Consider the following 19,885-nt stretch of genomic DNA (forward strand, 5'->3'; position numbering starts at 1 on the left):
ACACTATAAGAATCTCGTAATACAATTTTATGTATATATACATATATATGTATATATACAATTTAAATGTTACACTAATTCAGCACAACATGATCACTATTAATCACTACAATTACACTAAAATAAACTCATCGAAGAAAGTGAAAGTATTATCTATTGTTTCTAGTTATCTATTTGCGGCCATTAATGCATAACGATGAAGGTTCCCTTTTCATGTGGCTGAATTTTCCTTTCTGTACTTATGTTAACCTTAATACCGATTCTTATACGTATATTCTACATAGAAAATTATTAATATATTTATTAGAAATGTTTGTATGCAATGAGAAAGATAATAAACCAATCATATTTATTCGCAAACAAACAACGAGCCAATCATAATGTTTCTTTCGTTGACCAATCGCTATGGTTATTTACAAATGTGATAATAGATTTGTTAAAAATTGGCAACACTGTGTTAAAGGAAAATTACTTTTTAATTCAAACCATATGATAAGTGAACATGTAAACTCTTTTTAAACGCGAAAACTTATAAATTAATATTTTCGATAGTTTTTAATTAATCGCAGACTAAAAGTCCTACGAAGGAATGCGCTTTCATTATTCAAAATTTGGAAAACACGAATATTGGAAAACACGATAAACGCATGATGGACATAGCGTTCTCCATTTGTATTCGTAGTTTATATTTTGTTCGTACATGTCGCTATAGTCGCACGCGTTTCAAACGCGTTTCAAACGAATTTTTTTAGTTAAATAAATCATCAAATAAATAATAATGGACGAAATAAAAAATCTACAAGATAAATATCAGAGTATTACTGTGGCACAACTTGGAGAGATTATAAATAAACGTGGAAAGAAAGTAAATCAGGTTATACATGAACGAGATCAACAATTAAAGGGTAAATGTTATTTGTTCAAAAATTTTTGAAAGATTAATTTTTTCTGATTATTGTATTTTTTTTTCTTTTTTTTTTTTTTTTAGAAAATGAAGAAAAACTTGAAAATTTGATGTCTGAATTGGTAATATTGAAAGAAGATATTCATACCAAGCAACAAGTTTTAGAACAGAAAAACAAAGAATTGTCAAATCATAATGAACATTTTGTGAGTTATATTTCTTTTATATTATTTAATGTGAATTATTTTATACAGGCATAATACTTACGTATATAAAATTAATATTTTCAGGCCGAATTAAAAGCAGAATACAATAAATTTATGGAAGAAAATACAAATTTGCAGATCAAGAAAAATCTTTTAAAAAATACTAAACCAAATCAGCATGATCAATTATTATTAGAAACAGGAAGGTATGTAGCTATTTTTAAAGAATAATAAATAAATATAATTGATTTAACTTAAGCTTTATATTTTTCAGGAAGAAGCTTCGCATGTATAAAGAGTGGACCGGTATACATTGGGATTATAGTAATCTAAAGGACAATATAGTAGGATGTATCCTTTTTTATTATTAAATAATAATTTGTTTCACATCACATTAGATTATTTCTCCTTTATTATATTATCAGATGTAACTAACAAAAGTGACTATATACATCATTTTAATTTTGCCAAAGATGAAAAGGATTCCGAAGAATTATCCAATCTTTTATGGCACGAGGTTTATCTGTCTGTTGAAAATAAATTAAATGAAAATAAAAAGAGTTCTATCGCAAATGAATAAAATATTAAAGGTTAGAAAATTATATAAATGTTATTCCTTCATTAATGATTTTGTGCCTTTGAAATTGTTCCTTTTTTTCTTTCTTTTTGTATTTGATAATATTAAGTATAAAAAAAAAAAAATAATGTCAACGAAAAGATATATTTAATTTGAATAATATAATCTCGAATTTTTATTGATATCCAATGTACATAAACAACAACGTGTGTTCAACAAATGGCAGTAGTAACAACAGCGCCTCTATCGACTATATTTTACATTACACACAATTATAGTCTTACCTCACGTGTAAAAAAATCCTCCACATTTACAAATGGAAAACAGTATCGTGAATATGGTTATGTTGATATGACGACAATACGAAGTATTTGCATCATTGTTTATAATTATGAATATACGATTAAAAAGTTTTAATTTATAATAATGCAAGATTATTATATATATATCTTTTGGTGATATAAGTATTGGAAGTATTAGTTTATTATTACTTTTTTTAATACAGAAACAAAAAATATTTCAAATAAACATGGGCAGTGATACACAAATAGCAAATATAGTAAACGACATTTTAGTAAGTACTCTATATTTTCCAATAATTTTCTATATATATATATATATATATATACAGAATGAAGAGAATTATTTTTATTGTTAAAATAATCTTGATGTATTTACAGAAAGTGGAAGCCATAGAGGAAGCATTCAGTTGCGTACTTGTACATAATCCTAACAATGAAAAAGAAAAAATATCGACATGGCAATCAGAATTAACAACTGCAATGACTGATCTGACGGTCGAACAACAAGAAAATGCAATACGTCAGTTTCTTACAACGGCAGCCGCTATGACAAATCACAGACGTTTGCAATTATTATTATCGTTACTTGAGAATTTGGTTTCGACAAATGTTCTACCGGCGAGGTGATATGAAAATTAAAATATTTATTTATTTATTTGTTTATTTATTTATTCTATTTGAAACATATATATTAAATAAAATAATATTACAGATTAGTATGCGAATGTATTCTAAACTGTGATAAATTACAATATCAATTAGAAGATTTTTGGGTAGAATGTTTCCTTCTTATTCGACATATTATTGGAGGAGTAGATTACAAAGGGGTCAGAGAAATAATGAAAGTAAATATTATTATATCTAATATTAATATTATATTAATATAATTATTTCTATAAATAAATATATTTAATATATTATTATAGGGTTGTATAGAAAAAGCTCAAACAATACCTGCAAGATTAAATGCATCTATTCAGCCACAATTAAAAGCATTAGAAAATGTTATCGAATATATTTTTGATAGAAATGCCTGTTTATTACCAGGATATTTCATTGTTAACGAAATTCAAAAGGCTTATCCAGATCATAAAAATTGGCCACATTGGGTAAGTAAAAAAAATTTATAAGTTTAAATAATATATAAATATTTGATAAGTATTTTTTTTTTTACAGAAATTAGCGAAATTATTATCAAATTTTGTGGAAAGTTTTCGAACTACGGCACAAATGGTTTCCATTGTGGGACATTCAAAAATGTTACCTGTCGTAGAACATACAGGTTATGCCGATCATTTAATAAATCCTTGGTTATTAGATCCTACTACATTAAAGTTTTCATTGAAAGGAAATCTTCCATATGATCAAGATTTACTAAAACCTCAAACCGAGTTATTAAGATACGTTTTAGAGCAACCTTATAGTAGAGACATGGTATGCTCAATGCTTGGTCTCCAGAAACAAGTATGTGTGCATAAAAAAAAAAAAAAAAAAAATGTATAATAAATATTAATTTCATTTATTATTTATAGCATAAGCAAAGATGTATAGTACTGGAAGAGCAATTAGTAGAACTTGTTATTTTGGCTATGGAAAGATCTGAAAATGATCCTTTACCAGCTGAAGGAACAGATGGGACTGTCGCTAATCATTGGGTGTGGTTACACCTTTCATCTCAATTGATTTATTTTGTACTGTTCCAATTTGCATCTTTTCCAAGTCTCGTAATGGCGATACATGATAAAGTATAATTAATTCCTTAATGATATATATTTTTTACATTTTATATATATATATATATATATATATGTGTGTGTGTATAAAAATTATAATATATAAATGTTTATTTAGTTGGCTGGTAGAGAATTAAGAAAAGGAAGAGATCATTTAATGTGGGTTTTATTACAATTTATTTCTGGAAGTATTCAACGAAATCCGGTAAATAAAAATATATTAAAAAATTTATTAATAGATAATAAATATTCTAAATATTTTCAGCTTTCAAATTTTTTACCTGTTTTGAAATTATACGATCTACTGTATCCAGAGAAAGAACCTTTACCCCTACCAGATTGTACCCAGGCACTTTGTACTCATCAAATGGCTATTATATGTATATGGATGCACTTACTTAAAAAAGCTCAAATTGAACATTCAAATATTCACAGACCTATTCCGCATACATTAAAAATTCATCATGAGTATGGAAATAATTAAGAAGTAGTTTAAATAATTATAATATTTTACATATATAGATATTAATATTCTGACTTTTATATATTTTAGATTTTTACAGCATTTAGTTATGCCAAACACATCTCTTTGTATGGGTTTAGATTATCGCATTGCTTTATTATGCAACGCATATTCAACAAATCAAGAATATTTTAGTAGACCAATGGCAGCACTAGTTGATACTATATTAGGCAATCCAAAGGTAAATTAAATTTCTATATATTTCTATTATATATTTTATAACATTTTGTTTTTAATTAAATAGGGTCAACAGCAACAGCCTTTACAAACATTACAAAATAATGCCGCTTTGGCAAGTGGTCCAACTACACCACTTTCAATGTCAATATTAGATTCATTGACTGTACATTCTAAGATGAGTTTGATTCATAGTATTGTCACTCATGTCATCAAATTAGCACAATCAAAAAGTAATATGGCCTTGGCACCAGCACTGGTTGAGACTTATAGTAGATTATTGGTTTACACAGAAATTGAAAGTCTCGGTATAAAAGGTTTTATAAGTACGTATGTCTTAAAAATATAATAATAATATAAACATTATAAATATCTTATGATTTATGATTATTTACATATTTTTTTTTTTTTTTTTAGGTCAATTATTACCAACAGTATTTAAGTCTCATGCATGGGGAACATTATATACATTATTGGAAATGTTCAGTTATAGAATGCACCATATACAACCACATTATAGAGTTCAACTTTTATCTCATCTTCATAGTCTTGCTGCTGTTCCACAAACTAATCAAACGCAGCTTCATCTTTGGTATTATTTATAAATTAATGATTTTCTAAATACTTTGTATATATTTTTTAAATTTATATATATATATATATTCTTTTTTTTAGCGTTGAAAGTACAGCTCTTCGTTTAATTACCGGCTTAGGTTCGGCAGAAGTACAACCGCAATTGTCCAGATTTTTATCGGAGCCTAAAACACTTGTATCCGCGGAATCCGAAGAACTTAATAGAGCTTTGGTTCTAACATTAGCACGATCCATGCATGTAACAGGTAATTTAATTAAAATTGTATTATAAATATAAATAATAAATTGTTTATTATTGCAACTATATGTATTATAAATTAGGTACTGGAGCAGAAAGTCTTAGCGGTACTTGGTGTAAAGAATTATTGAATACTATCATGCAAAATACACCTCATTCATGGGCTAATCATACTTTACAATGTTTTCCACCTGTATTGAGTGAATTTTTTCAACAAAATAGCGTCGCCAAAGAAAATAAACAACAAATAAAGGTAATTCTCGTTAGAGGAAGTTTAATGATGTTGTGAGAAAAAAAAAATTATTTTCAGAAAGCCGTAGAAGAGGAATATAGAAATTGGGCATCTATGAGCAATGAAAATGATATAATCGCTCATTTTTCTGTACCTGGTACACCTCCTTTATTTTTATGCCTTTTGTGGAAGATGATACTCGAGACTGATCGCATTAGTCCAATCGCATATAAGTACATATTTATATAACATCTATATATTTATTATTTTATTGATTGTTATTATAAATATTTTTTTTTCTTTGTTTATAGGATATTAGAAAGAATAGGAGCAAGAGCATTATCAGCTCATCTTCGAAAGTTTTGTGATTATTTAGTATTTGAATTTGCCAATAGTGTTGGTGGACAGCATGTTAATAAATGTGTCGATACAATCAATGACATGATATGGAAATACAATATAGTGACAATCGATAGATTAGTTCTTTGTTTGGTAAGTATCAATATTAGAAAATAAATGATATATTAAGGATTAATATCTTTATTATCGTTTAGGCTTTACGAACTCAAGAAGGTAGCGAAGCACAAGTATGCTTTTTTATTATTCAATTATTATTACTTAAAGCAGCTGAATTTAGAAATAGGGTTCAAGAATTTGTTAAAGAAAATTCACCTGAACATTGGAAACAATCAAATTGGCACGAAAAACATTTAGCTTTTCATAGAAAATTTCCAGAAAAGTTTGCTCCAGAAGGTATAATGGAACAAGCTAGCGGTGGACCTAGTCAATATCAAAGTTTACCTGTATACTTTGGAAATGTTTGTTTAAGATTTTTACCTGTGTTTGATATAGTTGTACATAGGTATTTGGAGATACCACCTGTAACAAAAAGTTTGGAAATATTATTGGAACATTTAGGTTGTTTATATAAATTTCATGGTTAGTATTATATTATTGTAACAAATCTATATAAAAATTTTTTAATAAGTTAAGTGTAAAATTATTTTATAGATCGACCTGTGACATATTTGTATAATACATTACATTATTATGAACGTAAATTAAGAGATCGACCCCCTTTAAAAAGACGTTTAGTTTCTGCTGTTCTTGGATCATTAAGAGAAATCAGAGCACCAGGATGGGCATTATCTGAAGCTTATCAAATGTATATGGCACGATCTGCCGATGATGCTATTACTTGGGTACCAGAATTGGATTATTATATTAGACTTGTACAAAGAATTGTAGAAAGTAAGTAATAAATATATTTTGTTAGAAATTTAAAAAGTATAGATTTATAGATATTAAAATTTAATTTTTGAAAAAAAATATCTATTTTAAAGCAATGTCAGGTACAGCCCATTTCCCAGCCACCGATTGGAGATTTAATGAATTTCCTAATCCAGCAGCACACGCATTATATGTTACATGCGTAGAATTAATGGCTGTTCCTGTAGCGCCAAATTTAGTTGCAAATTCATTACTCGATGTTGTCGCTAAAGGGTATAATATAATCTTTATATTAATTCATTATATTATCATACACGTTTAATATATTTATTAATTACTTTTTTTATATTATAATAGGTATACCGTAGTACCATCCAATGAAATACATTTATGGATAAATTGTGTTGGATTGCTTTTAGCTGCTTTACCAGAATGCTATTGGTCTACATTACATGATAGACTTGTAGAAATTATAAGTAGTCCAGGTTTAGCAAATTGGCAGTATAATAATTTAACACCATTTCAGATGTTTAATTTCAATATCACGCATAATAGTTTACTTGAAAATAAATACAGTTATATGCTTGCATTGGCACATTCAATTTGGCATCACGCTGGAGCTGGTCAAATTACAACGATGCCGCAGTAAGTTAATAAATAATTAATTAAAAATTGATTAATGAAAAAATGAAAAAATGATATTAAAAAGATTTCTATTCTATTAATAATTCTTGATATGTATATATATATGTATATATATATATATATATTTATTAGATTCATTAAAGAAAAACTTCAACCTGTGGTAAATAGCGAAGAACAATTAATATACGCTTGCCATTTAATTGGACCTACTTTAGCGAGATTTAATGCTGAGAGACCACGTTGTATAGTTGATCTGGCAGTTAGTTTATACGAAATGCTAGAACAAGTGGATCGTACGCAAACACATTTAAAATATATGGATCCAGTTTGTGACTTGTTGTATCCTTTGTTTTTAATTGTTAAAACAAGATTAATCTTTCAAAACAAATTTTTATTTTACAATGTTAACCTTAACATTGAATATTATAGATATCACATAAAATATATGTTCGTTGGAGATATGATGAAAAATGAGGTCGAATGTATTATTCGTAGATTGAGACCTGCTTTACAAATGAGATTGAGATTTATTGCTCATTTGAATATAGAAGAAATTCATTCTACGTAGATTAATTTATATTGGAATAATACATTAGTGAATATTGTCACGACATTTCTATCTTTGTATATGTAAATATATATTTTATACATATATATATATATATATATATATATAAATATTGAAGGGACTCAGAGAAGATATAATTAATTAATTAATTAATTAATTCTGCTCTCAAATAATTAGGAGGTCTTATCTCACTATTAATTTAAAAAAAAAAAGAAAAAAAGGACTGTTGAGATTAAGGGTCTATTATTTTTTGCAGCAACAGAAAGATCACGTGTTGATAATCTCATTGTTGTTTACAGTCTGTATCTCTTATACCATTATAGTACTATGCTAAATATTATTTGAGAAATGAACAAACAAAAAAAAACACTGAATTTGTGAAGCATGATGTTCTATGTATTGTCATTGTATCACGATTAATTACTGAATTGATTTTCAGTTCTTTACTTTAAACAACTTATTCTTTTTTTTTTTTTATTTATTTAATGTCGACTTAGAATAGATTATTTAAATAAAAAGATAATAATACAGCAGTTTATTTAGGAATAATAATGATTAATATTTTTCTCTTTCTCTCTCTGTCTGTCTTTCTTTCTCTTTCTCTCTCTTAGTTCTTATCTTTTGTCTGTCTATAGTATTTGTAAAAGCATTTTCTAAAATTTCGATGACATTCTTTATATAGCATCGAAATCAATATCAGAAGATTTCATTTCGTTGATAAGCCGCCCAAACTTTTCATAAGAGCATGCATTTTCTTGTACAAATTGTTGTGCTCTCATTTCAGTAATCCATTTCATCTGTTAAATCAAAACAAAAAATATATATATATATATTAGTTGAGATATGTATGTATATAGTTATACTTACAATTTTTGGAAACTTTTGTTTATCAACATTCAAAGGTTGTTTATAAATTAATGATAATGACTTTGCTCTTTCAATCCATGGCCACATGAGAATATCCAACATCTTAGGTTCATTACCTTGAAAAGATTATTGTAAACAATTAAATGTAATAAATGAAAATATAATACAATTATTATATTTATACGAACCTCCATAAAAATCTGTGTCGCGCATTTTTAATTCGTCCTCAAATTCTTCCAAAAGATTACTTAATTCATCTACTATTTCATTCAACATTCTTGAATCTTTACCGTGTATACAATTTGAAAAAATATCAATAATCTATAAATACAATCATTGTTTTAAATTAATTTAGATACTTGATAGATAGATTTAATTATCAAAATTACCTTGGAATAATGTTCGAGTAATTCTAAATCACGATTTTTTGTTTCTTCATGATATAATTCCGGTAGAGGATACTTTTTATCTATATAATTTGCAATTTCCGTTGAATCAACGATTACTTTACCATCTGCATCAACAAATGCTGGTACTTTTCCTTCTGGATGAATCTATTTTTTAATTTTATATTAATAATTTGGTTAAATATTATTAATATAAATGTAAAAATGATAAGACATTATATACCTCTAAATACCATTCCGGTTTGTTTTTTAAATTAATATTGACGATATCATGAGGAATTTTTTTAATGGATAGTATCAGACGAATTCTATGAGCGTATGGACAAAATTTCATACTATATAATCTTGCCTGTCCTTCGATTTCTGCCGGTTTAGTAGAACCTATAAAAAATATATATTATTTCTTCTTCTTTTTTTTTTATTTTTATGTAATACGATAAACCCATTAATTGTTGAATCGAAAACAAAAAAAAATTACACCATCATACAGCTTACCCTTTCCAAGATGTAATGAACTCATTGTTTATTATAATATTCTGACAGAATAATCATAAAATAACAATATTGTATGTAATAAAAGTTTATTGTATTAAATTATTGTTAATTTATAAATTAATATTGAACAACAAATAATATTTAATATATATATATATTTGATTCGTTGTATTACTTTTTTAATTGAAATAAAATTTAGATAATAGCAAATATACTTCTTTTTTTTTTGTCTGCAGAATATATCGGTCCGAATGATGTCAAAATCTAGAATACTTGTCTGCAGCAGCGTCAATGCGATGCGCATACGGATCTGCGCATTTCATTATTCGAGATATATCGAATACAATTGATTTCAAATTAACATTTAAAATGGAATAAAAATTACGTAAGGAAAAAGAAAAATTAATCAATTGGCAAAATAATTTTAAATAATTTTAAATAATTCGATTAATAATAAGTAGATATTAAACTCGATGGTAGTTTGCATGTCGATAAAAAAATAAACTTTCAATTGACTTCGACAATTCTGGAATTTTTTTTTTGTATTTCAAAGAGTAAAGTAAGAGTGTCTTTTTTTATTTTTTAAGTAGTACAAGTGGGACATTGATGAATGGTCCGACATTAAAGTAGTACAATCGAATCAGTCTTATAGTGTCAGACGTTTAAGTAGTACAAGTAAATCATTTTTATGAGATTGAACGTTTAAGTAGTACAGGTTAAGCATGCTGAAAAATCAATAAAATAACAATAGAAATGTACGTAAATTATATTTTAATATTTTAATTTAATATTTTATTATAAACGAAAGATTAAAAAAAAAAAAAAAAAAAAAAAAACTATTATTAAAAATTTATATAAAGTACATTTGTTATTTAATTAATTTCATTTTATATCACAATTCTATTTATATTTGTGTTTGTTACATTGTTATTAGTATAAAAGTATATTTTAAATTTGTATAGATTTAATGAATAAGAAAAAAAAATTATAAGATATTTAAGGAATGCTTAATTGATAAATACTCCGTATGTTTTGAAATATTACAAATGCGGTATATATATATATATATTCTAATGTATATAACATCATATTTATAATATAATCTTTATTATAAAAGTCTAAGCTCTCGTTAAAACAATTTAAGTGGCAGTAGGTATTCTATATTCTATAAAAACCCTGTAATTTACAAAAATATTCATTTACATTTAGTTATATGTCCATTAAATTTATAGCAGATGGACGTAGGTTGGTTTGAAATTCTCCAAAAAGCATAGCAGCTAACCATTTGTATTGTTCATTCTTATATGTACCAGCTAAAATATTACCAAAGAAAGGATTTTCCTTGCATCTAAAATAAAAGGAAAAAAAAAAAGAAAAAAAAAAGAAGAAAAAAATATTCAACGCTATAATAATTTAATTTCCTAAGACTTTGAGTAATGAAATAATTAATTATAAAGATAACAATACCTTGTTGGTTTTTTATTTCTTAATATAAACGTAATAGTCCAGCTGCAAAAGAAAAAAAAAAGAAAGGAACAAATCAATACGATAAAATAATTAAATAATAAATTTAATTTAGATAAAAAAAACCAAAGTTTTAACTTAATTAATATTAATATATTTACCCCATTTGTGGATTGCGTTTGGTCTCATGACCTATATACCAAATAATATCTTCAATTTTCCATTCGTGCAATTTGGTAGAACAAACTTTATCTTTGTAACAATACAACTTAGCCTGACTAAATTCGAAAAGATAATTCTTAAAATTTTTCGACTTTACGTCTGCATATTTCAATTCGCCCGATATCGTCATGGGTGGTTTGATCTTGAAAAAAACAGAAAAAAAAGAAACAACAATAAACAATTTATCAAGAGAATAAATATTGACAAAGAGAGAGAGAGAGAGAGAGAGGGAGAAAAAAATCGTGTAACCATAATTGTTGCTTCCCGTTTAGACATACATATAAAAATATCTTTCTTTTTTTTTTTTTTTTTGTTTTTAATTGTTCTGACTCACGTTAATTGATCTATCTACGTTATACAAGTGACGTGTGAAAGAAACAAAATATATATGCTACTATTTTAATCACTTGCTTATATATATGTGTACGTATTTCTATTATTAATTATTATTTCGCACATATATAAAATATTACCAATGGTACAATATCTCTGTACAATCTATCCTTCTTCAATATTAAGATATTATCCTTCCTATCATCTGGATCCCAATAACCCCATCTAGCAACTGTTTCTAATACACGTTCATTATGATGAAGTGGTCTCTTCAATGCACCCGAAAGTGCATATTCTTCTAAACACAATTCATGAGCAAGTAGATTAACTTTTTCTGACAATTCACGACATACATCGAATGCCGTCTTTTGCGCTCCGATCTAAAAATAAAAACTATTATTTTTTAAGTACAAACGATTATATATATATATATATATATATACATAAAAAGAAAAAAAAATTTTATTTCTATAATTGTTTTAAGGATAATCAAATAAATATTTACCGATACGTTAATGCATTCTCCTTCTTTCGAAAGTAAATATATCCAAATTTTTAAATCGCCCGACGGCGCACCGCGCAATCCATTATTAGAAACATGATGTTTTTCAAGAACTTCTAAAATTTTAGCTTCCTTAGCGAGATCCGCGTGAGACAATTGATATAATTTTGGAAATAAGTGTATCAAATCGCCAATCACTTTTGTCTCCTCCCTGTTCCAATCCTCAGCACTATTCTCTCCTGCGTGCATTAATGTAGGTCCCCAAACTGCTGAGAGATTCTCAACAGTCATCAAGTTTCTTGAACTTTGTTGACTAAGATAATGTAAATGAGCAAGTATTCGACGTATAGTTGCTGATGTTATAGGATTCAATGTCGTCAATAAATTTCTATAAATCTGTATTCTTTCACTTTCATTGCTAAGTTCTAAATACAAAATGAAAAATATTACAAATACAAATATATATACATATATATACTCTGTATATCTTGATGATAACTCTGATATAAAATTCATTGAACTGTTGTATAAAATCATGATTGACAATTATTATCTTTACCTGAGCATCGACAAAGCAGATTATGTATACTGGGGGGGAATAAAGATTCTGGTAAATCCCGAAGAAATCTTCGAAGAACCGTAGCAACATCGTGTTCTGTGTAAGATCCTCGAGTAATTTGTATCGCCCATGCGTCTCTTCTAAAGGCTTCCAATAATTTAATAACGGCACTACTAGATCCACTGCGACGATAAATTCCTTCCGACATTATACCTGTTGTTATAAAAAAAAAAAAAAAAATTACTCTTTGACATTAGTAATAACAATTAATTTAATTTAGATTCAAATAATATTTTTATTAACCATGCGTGGAGATAAAATTGATGCATTTGTCGAGAATAACAGGGACATTGTCATGCGTTATTTGTTGTTGCTGTAATGCCGGACCACAGTTGGTAGCGGCTTGATACAAGGCATGTCTCCAAGCTGAAGCTTCTTTTGAACCAGGTGCTGCTATATGCAATGCACCGGAATCACCAGCGTCAACTACTACTACAGGTACATTTTCATTATCCGAATTTGGTCCTTCTTGTTCTCTCAATACTGAAAGAAAATATTTAATGTACATCAATCACTTGATTAAAAAGGAATAATCTGGCATAATAAAAAGCGACGATATATCATGTGACAATAATGCTTAATAGGATCATAAGACGAGTTGGTTTAATAAGATCAAAATAATATCACCTTTTTTTACATGGAATATTACTATCGTATCATATTATTTTATATATTTACCTATATAACGTGCCTTTCGTAAATCTAAATATTCCAATATCGGAGGCTCCAATGAATTCGTATAAACCAATGTTCTTTTTTGAAGAAGAACCCAAGCTGAGAACCATGTACCCGTTATACCCTCCTGCAAATTAAAATATATATTTAAATAAAAGATTTCTTTTGTGATAAATAATAATCGCATACCTTTTATCAGATTCCTTTTTGTATGCTAAGAAAATTATAATGTTACTATTTTGTACCGACGAACTATATGTCTTCTCTCATTGGCATTATCCTTTATTTAAAATATTTTCATACCTTTAAGTAAACCCAACCGGCTCTAGTAAGATCGGATGTGTATTTTATAGGGAAAACCGATGTCATTGCTTCTAAAATTTTTTGAGCCCAACTTCTTCTCTCCGCGATACCCTTTGCATAGAATATATATACATGGGGTTTAGATTCACTGCTAATCGCTATGCAATGTACCGTTTCACCGTCTACTACTCTGTCATTAGAAATATTCATTATAAAATAAAATTGTATTATCAGGCATGACGAATGTATTATCAATCAATCAAATATATATATATTACTTACTTAATATCTTGCAAGAGATGAATGCTATAGACATTTTCAAGATTAATAGTTTCCTTCAGGGTTGACATACTTTTGTCATTATAAAAAGATAATTTTGGACCAGTCAAAACGGCAGCCCTTTGAATTAAATCTTTAGCTCTTTCAATACCAACACCAGTTTTATAAACAATACCTCTATGAGTCGAATTACATTGAGAAATATTACACTTAGGTCTATCCATTTTAATTTGCTTCGAATTATGATCGGCAGATCCCTCGTGATCACGATTTCTCGACAACAATTTACTACCACTTCTAACAAAACTTATGACGTTCGGTTTGATCACGTTGGCCGTTGAATCTTGACTTAATTTCTTTAATTTTTGAATTACACTGACTTTCCTCGTATCGTCGTAAGTCGTTTTAACAAGAGAATTCGACGTGGCATCGTCAATTTTCCCCGTAGTAGTAGCCATTTTAGATTCTATGGTCATTGATGATACATCAGGAATTACTTTGACAGTTGTTTTTCTAGGTGGTACAGCTGGTTGCTTTTTTCTTGTCATTTGAACCAATTTTGGTAAAAGTGCTGGATTCTTACCTGTACAAAAATATATTAATAATAATAATAATAATAATAATAATAACAATAATGAATGCGAAGAGATTAACCCTTTGACTGAGAGCTGTTCTAAGCTGAAGAGCTTCACGTATGTGGCTCATGGATACGATCGCTGGGGACATGCACATTATTAAATAATAAACAATCAAAATGGGCGCATATATGCGTCCAATGATAGCCTTTGCTGGACGCAGCAGTCAAAGAGTTAAAGTATTAGAGTATCGTAAAAGGATTTAACTCTAGTTGTAGATCTGTGTTATGTAGGAAATCAGAGCCAACTTTTGAGCTCAATTAAAATAATTTGCGTATTGTATGATTCATGAATTTCTTTTTTTTTTTTTTATAATGTCAAAATTGTAAATGTTTAAATATTACTGACGACATTTACCAATTTCAACCTCGTCGTATTCGTTCTTAGGTAAAGAATCGAATCTCTTAGGTGGTTCTGGTGGTATCAAAGAGTCCTCGAGCCTTTTCTCTTCCAATTCCGTTGGTTCCTCGTTCTCGTTATCTTCGTGAAGATCTACGGTACTTCCAGGATTACTCGAGGAGTCATTAGTCAATAATAATGCTTCCAACAACATCAAATCGTTGCTCTCGTAATTATTATAAATGTTTTCCTCGGTTGTCTTTGCGAATGGATCGAATTCGAATAGTAAAGATTTATTACTACCACTGCTACTTCCTTGTTTTACATTGGATAACATCGATTCAAATAATTTCTCATCTTTATTACTCTTCGATGTAATATTATTATCATAAATAGAATTTTCTAAGGATATTAAACTGGCGTTAAATGTTGTAAAATTCACATTCACTGCCTGTTCTAAAGTTTCCTCCTCGGTACTGGATATCCTATCGAGTTCATTAATAACTTCGGATTTGTTTGACGGCGGCGTTGTGTCATAGAATGTCCAAGAATCTGATCTCGACAATCTCCTGTCGATGTCGGACTTGCTGTCGCCGGTTAAGCTCACGTTTATGTCGGATAAATTTAAACTTTGATCGGAATCGCTACCCTGCAAACAAACAAACAGAGTCGTTTTAGAGTCTAAGATAAAAAAAAAAAAAAAAAAGGAAAGAAAAGAAAAAAGAAATGATATAAAATAATATAATTGAATTACCTGACGTTGAATAAAATTGAAGAGATTGAAATTCGAATCTGGAAAATCTCTTTGTACTTGTTCGGAGATGGTAGAACTAAGAGTATCATAATGGCTGCTACTGCTCGATGTAAATGAATTTAATTCGTCGTTGATAGATGATTCTACAGGAAGCGGGGGTGGCGGATATACCGGTGGTGGTGGACTGTATCGTAGCCCGGAAAGATCTTCCTCGTTTCTGATACTTTTAAGATTACCACTGAACGGACTGTGAAAGGTAATACTGCTAAATATATCATCAGCTGGCATTGATACGCATCTTTCGTCATCAATGGCATTATTATCGTCCCCAATTTTTTTCGTATTCCTCATAACATTAGAATCATGCATGATATCCTCCTGATTAAGGGACGTCAATAATCTCCGTGTCAAAAGATTCTTCATAGATTTTTCAAGGCGTATACTGACGTTCCTCGTACTCGATATAACGGCGCGTCCCTTTAACGTCATCTTCTCAGATATTTCATCCTTCAATTGACGTGAACTGGTACTCAATTGTCGAAAAAATTCATTCGAATTTCTTCCCTCGTTATTATTAGATTTAACAATCTCATCACTTTTCTGACTCGATTGGCTCGATTCGCTCGGACTTTTACTACGTGCCGGCGATGACGATGATGACGATGATGCCGGTGATGGTGATGATAAAACAACAGGTACCGGTGGTACTTTCCTTGGAGCCGGTACTGGATGTTCGGCCATTATAATTGACCTCGGCTTTGGTATCGGTTTTGTCTCCATCTTTATCTTTCATTAATGTTCTTTCTTTCTTTCTTTCCTTCTCGATAGGATATATTACTCCCCAGTCACGAAAAAAAAAAAAAAAGAAAAAAGGAAGAAGAAGAAGAGAACACTCTCCGTCTCTTACATCTGTATTAGTTCTACTTTTTTGCTTATCACACCTTTTATCATTATTATTCTCACGTTTGACACAACCAGATTAGTCTCAGGCTAATAAAAAGGAGCAATTGGTGGAGGGTTCGAAGAAATGGAAGGTCATTGAATCAACGTAATTGACAAATTTGTATATAAAGAAAGAAGGGTCGTTCGTACACCCCTTTTCTCTCCTTCCTACCTTTCTTTCTCCCTTTTTCTCATGAGTCAATAAATTGATCGCGGATTAATAAGGTGGAAAATAAATAAATTCTCGCGGGGAAAAAAATCTCTTCGATATTCTCTGATACGTGAAACGTTATAGGTCACTACTATTACTATCAGTTTTATGATAGGATAGGCAAACATTTCCAGTTTGAAGCATGTCTATCAAATTCACTCAGAAGAGAGAGAGAGATACATAGAGATAGATTACAGATGTAATTGTACATGTATTATACATTTTTCTATTACGAATTCTCGATTGTATATTTCGATCCAAATTATTTTTCATTGTTGTGGAGGAAGAAGAGAAGGAAAAGGAAAGAGAGAGAGAGAGAGAGAAAAAAAAACAGGAAAAAAAAAAAAGAAAAAAAAAAGGGAGAAACAATCAGACAAATTCTCGGCTCCTTTTGTTAAATATCTCGCCTATGGTTAAATTGATTTAATTGCGTTTTATGGTGAAATATCATTTTAGATGAATCATATCCGACACTCGTCAATAAATTCTGTAATCAAAAAACAAATACATATATACACGCACACACACACACACACACACACACACACACATATATATATATATTTATATATATTGTTTTTTAGAAGATATTAGAGAACAAATAAATTAACAAGAGTCAACAAAAGAATCAATAGGAAGCTATTAACTCTTAATGCTTCGGTGATCACACCGGTTCAAGGTCTAACATTTTTCTAATGTGTTCTTCCGCGACGATTCATTCGTTTCGTTGAATCACAAAATAATCTTTTTTTTTTTTTTTTTTTCCTTTTTTCTGACCGGAAGAAAGAACAGAGAGGAGAGGAGAGGAAAGTAGAGATACCGTTGGATATATCATTGGAAATTGCATAGAAAAAGTCTTTTTGATGAGGCTTCTCAATGATATAATTTATTATTTTTATATCCTCTCAGTTATCACCGAACATAAAGAAATATTTCATTTAATATCGATCCGTTTGATCTATCGATCATCCTTCTCTCTCTCTCTCTCCCCTTCTCTTTCATACTTCGATGAACTGTATAAAAGAATAAATAAAAATAGAAATGGAAAAAGACACGTTCGAAATGATACTACTACGCAATTATTACGATACGTTCGACGAATGAACGTAGAGAAAGAAGCAATATGGCGCTCGATAGATCGATCGATCGATAGATAGATAGATCGATCGATAGTTCGATAGATCGAACGAACGAATGAACAAAAGGTCATACAGCCAAAATTTTTTCTATATATATATATATATTTTATTTTGCGATCGTCTTTGATAATTGTGGTTATTAAATTAACTTAAAAAAAGAAAGAAAGAAAAAAAAGGAGCGACCAACGAAATAATTAAATGATTTAACTTTGTAAATAAAATAAAAAAAAAAAAAAAATAAAAAAAACAACAAAAAGAAATGTTCAATCTGATAAATGAATTCTAATAAAAGAACGAACGTCATGGATGTTCTTTCTTTATAGATGTCCTTTTAAACTTCAAACTGGTTATAATCTGAATATGACACTGATTCATTGATAAGCATAGAGTCGCACTCACACACGCACAAACAAACACACACACACACACACAGAGCTGAGAGAACAAAGGAACCTGCAGGAGATTTAATAATGGAGAAGTAAAGGAAATAGTTATCTTCGTGAATATGAAATTAAAAAAGAACAAAAAAAAAAAAAAAGAAAAGAAAGAAAAAAAAAATAAATAAATAAATAAATGAGTAAATGAATAAATAAATAACAAAATACCTCTCTTTCCCCCTTTTCGTTATTTTCCTTTTCTCAGTTTTTTTCTTTCGTTCTTTTTTTTCTTTTTTTTTCAATAATCCACCATTTGCACGAAAGAAACTTTTGCACAAACAAACAAACAAATTACTATAATAATAATAATAATAATAAATTATTAATAATAATAAATAAAATGTGTGTCAGTCATTCGAGAATAGTGAAAGTCCTCAGCATTATATTCACAACCAGATAGGTAAGTATACATATATATATATATACACCATCATCGTGGGTCAGAGACCCACAATTGGGTATATACTACAGTTGGTTGTTGGCACTGTTGTCGCAACTTTTCCTTTTCTCTTCCCCTTGACCGTCGTCTACTGCCACAACTTTTCTCTCTCTCTCTCTCTCTCTTTTTTTTATATATTCACCACTTCAATTGAAGAACTTATATATTGTAGAAAAGACAAAAACGATACACAATACTTGTCATCCAATATTTGATCAGGTGCAATGTGGTCAATGTAGTTACAACAAGTACGTATATATTATATATATATATGTATATAGACACACATCAATTTCAAACGTATTGTATGCAATTCAAAAGAAAAAAAAAAGGGAAAGGAAGAAAAACACTATTCTTTATCTCACTTCCCGTGTTTCCTTGATTACACGCGATAAAAATGATCAATAATTTTAACGAAAAAAATTACTAGAATAAGAGTGTTGTGTGTGTGTGTGTGTGAGAGAGAGAGAGCGAGAGAGAAAGAGGCAGAAAGAGGAGAGAGAAAGAGAGAGAGAAAGGAAAAAAGTAATAACACACAACGAAAACAAGAATGATAAAATGACATTACCACTAATATAGAAGAGATCCGAACAAGATCGGATATCGTACTGAACGTCTACCATTTCGTTGGAAACGCACAAGCTCGATATCTTACCCCACCACAAACTCCACTGATCGACCGTAGCTCCCTTTTTCAAACAATGATGGCTACTGATTGAATGGAAGGATTTATATCTCTCATATATATATATATATATATATATATATATATATATATGTAAAAAGAGCATACTAAATAAGAAAATGATTCATCCTTGCCATTCCTGAATAAACTGTTATGCCAATTATTGTTATCGGTATAATATAATCATGTCATATATATGATTCTAGTTA

The 19,885-nt window shown here is 28.8% G+C and overlaps 4 protein-coding genes across 10 annotated transcripts; 2 read left to right on the top strand and 2 right to left on the bottom strand.

The window, feature by feature from the left end:
- Positions 1–458: 458 nt before the first annotated feature.
- LOC118446628 (uncharacterized) lies at positions 459–2,430 on the top strand. The gene is made up of 7 exons (XM_035877556.2): positions 459–905; positions 989–1,110; positions 1,195–1,316; positions 1,385–1,461; positions 1,536–1,700; positions 2,193–2,261; positions 2,368–2,430. Exons 1-5 carry the CDS (start codon positions 779–781, stop codon positions 1,688–1,690), a joined length of 603 nt encoding a protein of 200 aa, XP_035733449.1. The 5' UTR covers positions 459–778; the 3' UTR covers positions 1,691–1,700; positions 2,193–2,261; positions 2,368–2,430.
- Positions 1,985–8,313, top strand: MED23 (mediator complex subunit 23). Its single transcript, XM_035877553.2, has 21 exons — positions 1,985–2,261; positions 2,368–2,612; positions 2,702–2,834; positions 2,916–3,098; positions 3,166–3,453; positions 3,522–3,734; positions 3,841–3,927; positions 3,988–4,190; positions 4,276–4,426; positions 4,490–4,748; positions 4,840–5,014; positions 5,098–5,261; positions 5,338–5,507; positions 5,565–5,719; positions 5,798–5,978; positions 6,041–6,425; positions 6,498–6,737; positions 6,830–6,989; positions 7,074–7,361; positions 7,494–7,700; positions 7,791–8,313. The coding sequence occupies exons 1-21, from the start codon at positions 2,217–2,219 to the stop codon at positions 7,927–7,929; spliced, it is 4,071 nt and encodes a 1,356-aa protein (XP_035733446.1). The 5' UTR covers positions 1,985–2,216; the 3' UTR covers positions 7,930–8,313.
- A 76-nt stretch (positions 8,314–8,389) lies between these two features.
- Positions 8,390–9,975, bottom strand: LOC118446627 (pyrimidodiazepine synthase). The gene is made up of 6 exons (XM_035877554.2): positions 9,699–9,975; positions 9,427–9,584; positions 9,186–9,350; positions 8,985–9,117; positions 8,797–8,912; positions 8,390–8,726 (listed from the first exon to the last, which is right to left on the bottom strand). The coding sequence occupies exons 1-6, from the start codon at positions 9,721–9,723 to the stop codon at positions 8,604–8,606; spliced, it is 720 nt and encodes a 239-aa protein (XP_035733447.1). The 5' UTR covers positions 9,724–9,975; the 3' UTR covers positions 8,390–8,603.
- Positions 9,456–19,700, bottom strand: RhoGAP15B (RhoGAP_ARAP and RA_ARAPs domain-containing protein RhoGAP15B). 7 transcript variants are annotated; one of them, XM_085664279.1, is made up of 14 exons: positions 18,721–19,503; positions 15,824–17,463; positions 15,088–15,718; positions 14,099–14,678; positions 13,817–14,006; positions 13,517–13,640; positions 13,082–13,321; positions 12,779–12,991; positions 12,223–12,644; positions 11,858–12,097; positions 11,324–11,526; positions 11,166–11,207; positions 10,902–11,046; positions 9,456–9,584 (listed from the first exon to the last, which is right to left on the bottom strand). In XM_085664279.1, the coding sequence occupies exons 2-13, from the start codon at positions 16,601–16,603 to the stop codon at positions 10,908–10,910; spliced, it is 3,804 nt and encodes a 1,267-aa protein (XP_085520405.1). In that variant the 5' UTR covers positions 16,604–17,463; positions 18,721–19,503; the 3' UTR covers positions 9,456–9,584; positions 10,902–10,907. The 7 variants fall into 7 exon arrangements, with proteins under 7 accessions (XP_085520405.1, XP_085520406.1, XP_035733560.1 ...); XM_085664280.1 differs by lacking the exon at positions 9,456–9,584 and adding an exon at positions 19,560–19,695 and having other exon boundaries at positions 10,730–11,046; positions 15,824–16,813; positions 18,721–18,819; XM_035877667.2 differs by lacking the exon at positions 9,456–9,584 and adding an exon at positions 19,560–19,695 and having other exon boundaries at positions 10,730–11,046; positions 18,721–18,819.
- Between the last annotated feature and the right edge of the window lie 185 nt (positions 19,701–19,885).

The sequence above is a fragment of the Vespa mandarinia genome, chromosome 25 (assembly GCF_050613455.1).
Source record: "Vespa mandarinia isolate Hongniang chromosome 25, ASM5061345v1, whole genome shotgun sequence".
NCBI lineage: Eukaryota > Metazoa > Arthropoda > Insecta > Hymenoptera > Vespidae > Vespa > Vespa mandarinia.

Coding starts and splice junctions, on each gene's coding strand:
- LOC118446628 (XM_035877556.2), top strand. CDS start 779: ATGGACGAAATAAAAAATCTACAAGATAAATATCAGAGTATTACTGTG. Junction 1,111..1,194: donor CAAATCATAATGAACATTTT/GTGAGTTATATT, acceptor TAATATTTTCAG/GCCGAATTAAAAGCAGAATA. Junction 1,317..1,384: donor TTATTATTAGAAACAGGAAG/GTATGTAGCTAT, acceptor TATATTTTTCAG/GAAGAAGCTTCGCATGTATA.
- MED23 (XM_035877553.2), top strand. CDS start 2,217: ATGGGCAGTGATACACAAATAGCAAATATAGTAAACGACATTTTA. Junction 4,749..4,839: donor CGGTATAAAAGGTTTTATAA/GTACGTATGTCT, acceptor TTTTTTTTTTAG/GTCAATTATTACCAACAGTA. Junction 6,738..6,829: donor TGTACAAAGAATTGTAGAAA/GTAAGTAATAAA, acceptor TCTATTTTAAAG/CAATGTCAGGTACAGCCCAT.
- LOC118446627 (XM_035877554.2), bottom strand. CDS start 9,723: ATGAGTTCATTACATCTTGGAAAGG. Junction 9,585..9,698: donor TTCATTACATCTTGGAAAGG/GTAAGCTGTATG, acceptor TATTTTTTATAG/GTTCTACTAAACCGGCAGAA. Junction 9,351..9,426: donor AACCGGAATGGTATTTAGAG/GTATATAATGTC, acceptor ATTAAAAAATAG/ATTCATCCAGAAGGAAAAGT.
- RhoGAP15B (XM_085664279.1), bottom strand. CDS start 16,603: ATGGAGACAAAACCGATACCAAAGCCGAGGTCAATTATAATGGCCGAA. Junction 12,098..12,222: donor GAGAATGCATTAACGTATCG/GTAAATATTTAT, acceptor TTTTATTTTTAG/ATCGGAGCGCAAAAGACGGC. Junction 11,208..11,323: donor AAACGCAATCCACAAATGGG/GTAAATATATTA, acceptor TTTCTTTTGCAG/CTGGACTATTACGTTTATAT.